Source organism: Bactrocera dorsalis, chromosome 3, assembly GCF_023373825.1.
Source record: "Bactrocera dorsalis isolate Fly_Bdor chromosome 3, ASM2337382v1, whole genome shotgun sequence".
Taxonomy (NCBI): domain Eukaryota; kingdom Metazoa; phylum Arthropoda; class Insecta; order Diptera; family Tephritidae; genus Bactrocera; species Bactrocera dorsalis.
Window position 1 is genome coordinate 34,777,904 of NC_064305.1, and position 3,148 is coordinate 34,781,051.

Genomic DNA, 3,148 nt, shown 5'->3' on the forward strand with positions numbered 1-3,148 from the left:
TGCTTGTAAATAGATTGAGTTTAGTTTATAGTTTATTTCATAAGAATGTGATGAATTTTTTTTTATTTCATATTTTAACCATGTGATGAATTTATTTTTACTTTATTATTGTAAGTGACGGAATTGAATCTGTGATTTTTTTAAGAAAACATGTGATGAATTTATTTTTACTTTATTATTGTAAGTGACAGAATTGAATCTGTGATTTTTTAAATTTAATTTAAAAGCATGTAGTTTTTGTAATTTTTATATATTTATTATCTATGTAATATTGAATTTCAAAGTATTGAATAAAATAAAAGAATACAATATATTATTCACTGAAGTCGGTATAGTTTCATTTAAATCAGAGCATCAGCAATTTGTCTTCTGCGGCGCTCTCCTGGTGAACCATTGCCATTTTCATTAATTGGTTCCAATGGTACAACGGCATCAAAGAAGGTTTCAGCCTCCTCCGGATCACCGATTCTAAATTTTTTACAAATGTTGTGCAAGGCGCAGCATATATTAATAACGGATGTTACTTTAGCAGGATCGTAGCGCATTTTTCTATCACTCAGAAGACATCTGAAACGGCATTTCAAAACTCCAATCGTACGTTCAACAACATTTCTCGCTTTCGCGTGCTTCTTATTAAAAATTGACTCCCTAGTTCCAGATTCTGCATGACGGAAAGGTGTTAATAAATAAGGGCTTAGTGGGTATCCGGAGTCACCTGCAAATGTATTATTGTTTTCAATATTCATATGTCAAGATTAAACTTGCGCAGTAGTCAAATATTGCGAATACCTAAATAAATAGAGTTCTGATCTCCATTTTGATGCGCTGCCTCTAAACATGCCTTTAGAGAACTATTGTTCCATACGAACGAATCGTGTGTAGAACCAGCATATCTAGCATCCACAAAACGGATATTCATATCATGATCACAAGCCTGTAATAAAAATATAACAAAATTTTTATACCAATTTTACTGTATTAAATTCATAAAAACTCACAATCATTGCATTTATGCTAAAAAATCCTTTTCTGTTTAGATAGAGGTGTTTGTTTGTGGTAGGAGCATAAATCGCGATATGGGTTCCATCGATGCAGCCTATTACATTTGGTATTCCCGATCTTGAATAAAATTTGCTCCTTGCCTGCTGCTTTTCTTCTTCACTCGTATCTACGTTTATGTGGGTACGACAAATTTCATTTTCCAAAATGGGTATGATCTCTTTTAAAATAAGGGAAACTGTTGGTTGAGCAAGTCCCAACTGAAATTCATTCCCTATAGCTTGTTGGTAACTGTCATGTGCAAAAAATCTGAGTGCGGCACACAATTTTAACATGGGCGTTATGGAAGACGACATCCGACAATGAATGTCTTTGATTTTATCCAGCACATACATAAATGCGTCCTTGTTCAAGCGGAAATTCGCAACGAATCTACAAATACGTGTACATTGAACAAAAACTTCTTATTATTCATTATAATTGAACTGGATACATACACTGTGTTAGGTAGCTCTGTAGGATTAGAATTATCTCTAATAAAACGGCGCTGTCGAAGAAGATTAGTTCGCGTTTCCACATCGTAATTATCTTCAAAATACAGATCCGCGTTATTAAACATATTTTCAAATTTCAGTTGATATAATAAAAAAATTTTTAAGTATAAATGGCACAAATGTCAAATTCGGATGAACGCACTACTTTTTTCATGAATGGCAACGACGTATTTTAGCGAATACGTTCATTCGCCATTCACAATGCAAAATTGGGGTATGTTCGCTAAAGCGTTCGCTTCGCCAAATAAATTCGCTTCGCAAGTGACAATACCCGCCTAAGAAAATTTATGAAATCAAGCATATTCTAAATTCTGTCGTTAAACTCGCGCCCATCAAGCCATCGAATCTTGTGCCGCAGTGTAAATCCTGTCAGGCGTTCGGTCACACTAGAAACTATTGTTGTAAACCACCGAGGTGTGTAAAGTGCGCCGGAAATCATTCAACACTAGGGTGGGTCGATTCCGGACTTTTTTTGATTCGGTATTTCTAATAGTGCGGAAAAGTTGCCTTAGTACTTCCTGATTCCAATGCAACTTTTTGTTTTGAGATGGGATTGCATCTTCAACCCCAACTCCGGCCTTTCGGAAATTCGCCTAAAATCGTGAAATTGTCTACCTAGCACCTGAAATACGCATCTCATGGCAAAATGTATCAAACAAAAGTTATTTGTCACGTCATTTGCTACCGAAATGGTGTATGTAATCATGGCCGTAGGACGAACCGTTCCCGAGATACGAGCGAAAAGGCGGCGCGCCACAGCGCAGGGTGAAAATCGGCTTGCGGCCACACTTCTTGACGTTGATTTCGCCGAGTGCTATCACTCACATTCATTCACCTACGCCAAAGGACACGTTCGGATAGGTCACCACACAAATATTTTTTCATCGAGTTCCTTCACTCTTGTCGGTGATTTCGCCGAGTTCTATCACTTACATTCATTTCCCTGCGCCATACGACACGTTCAGACTGGTCTCCACATAAATATTTTTTCATCGAGTTCCTTCACTCTTGTCGTTGATTTCGCCAGGTGCTATCACTTATATTCTCTCAACAAAACACAGAACTCAAAATGTCTGTATCTAAATTTAAATTTGTCCTGTGTTTGGCATATATCCGTACAATCTCTCTGAGTGCCAGTTACCTACTTACCAGGATGTTCTTTTGTGTTATCAGTTTGAAAGATATGGTATAGGGCGACTCCGAGGCGACAACTATGAACCTAGGAGTAAAGAGGTTACAGAAATAGTTTCAAAAAAGTTTGAAAATACTTTCAAAAAGTCATCTATTCCGATAGTTTCACACACCAGAGTTGTACAAATGCTCACCACATACCATAAGAAATTTCTGACTCTTAAACAAATGTTTTCAATAGGTTTGAGCTTTAAAAGAGACGACTTTGTCTCTTCTGCCGGAACATTATTTGACATCGCTGCTTGTAAATGAATTTATTTTTCTTCTTGCACTTGTCCAAAGGAAAGGAAAGTTCCTATCAATGAACAACCATTTCTCTTGGACCAGAGAACCACAAGAATTGGTCGGATTGGAAGTGTTGATCTACCTGAAACAAAAAAGATTACAAAGAAAAATTAACGTAA

The 3,148-nt window shown here is 36.6% G+C and overlaps 1 protein-coding gene across 1 annotated transcript; it reads right to left on the reverse strand.

Annotated features, from left to right (window-relative positions):
• Nucleotides 1-336: 336 nt before the first annotated feature.
• LOC125777366 (putative nuclease HARBI1) lies at nucleotides 337-1,848 on the reverse strand. The gene is made up of 4 exons (XM_049452127.1): nucleotides 1,497-1,848; nucleotides 999-1,431; nucleotides 790-934; nucleotides 337-715 (listed from the first exon to the last, which is right to left on the reverse strand). The coding sequence occupies exons 1-4, from the start codon at nucleotides 1,616-1,618 to the stop codon at nucleotides 342-344; spliced, it is 1,074 nt and encodes a 357-aa protein (XP_049308084.1). The 5' UTR covers nucleotides 1,619-1,848; the 3' UTR covers nucleotides 337-341.
• Between the last annotated feature and the right edge of the window lie 1,300 nt (nucleotides 1,849-3,148).

Excerpts from the sequence above, each read along its gene's own strand:
- LOC125777366 (XM_049452127.1), bottom strand. The coding sequence starts at position 1,618 with ATGTTTAATAACGCGGATCTGTATTTTGAAGATAATTACGATGTGGAA. Across the intron at positions 935-998 it reads TTAGCATAAATGCAATGATT|GCTTGTGATCATGATATGAA; the intron begins GTGAGTTTTTAT and ends TTTTTATTACAG. Across the intron at positions 716-789 it reads TCAGAACTCTATTTATTTAG|GTGACTCCGGATACCCACTA; the intron begins GTATTCGCAATA and ends ATACATTTGCAG.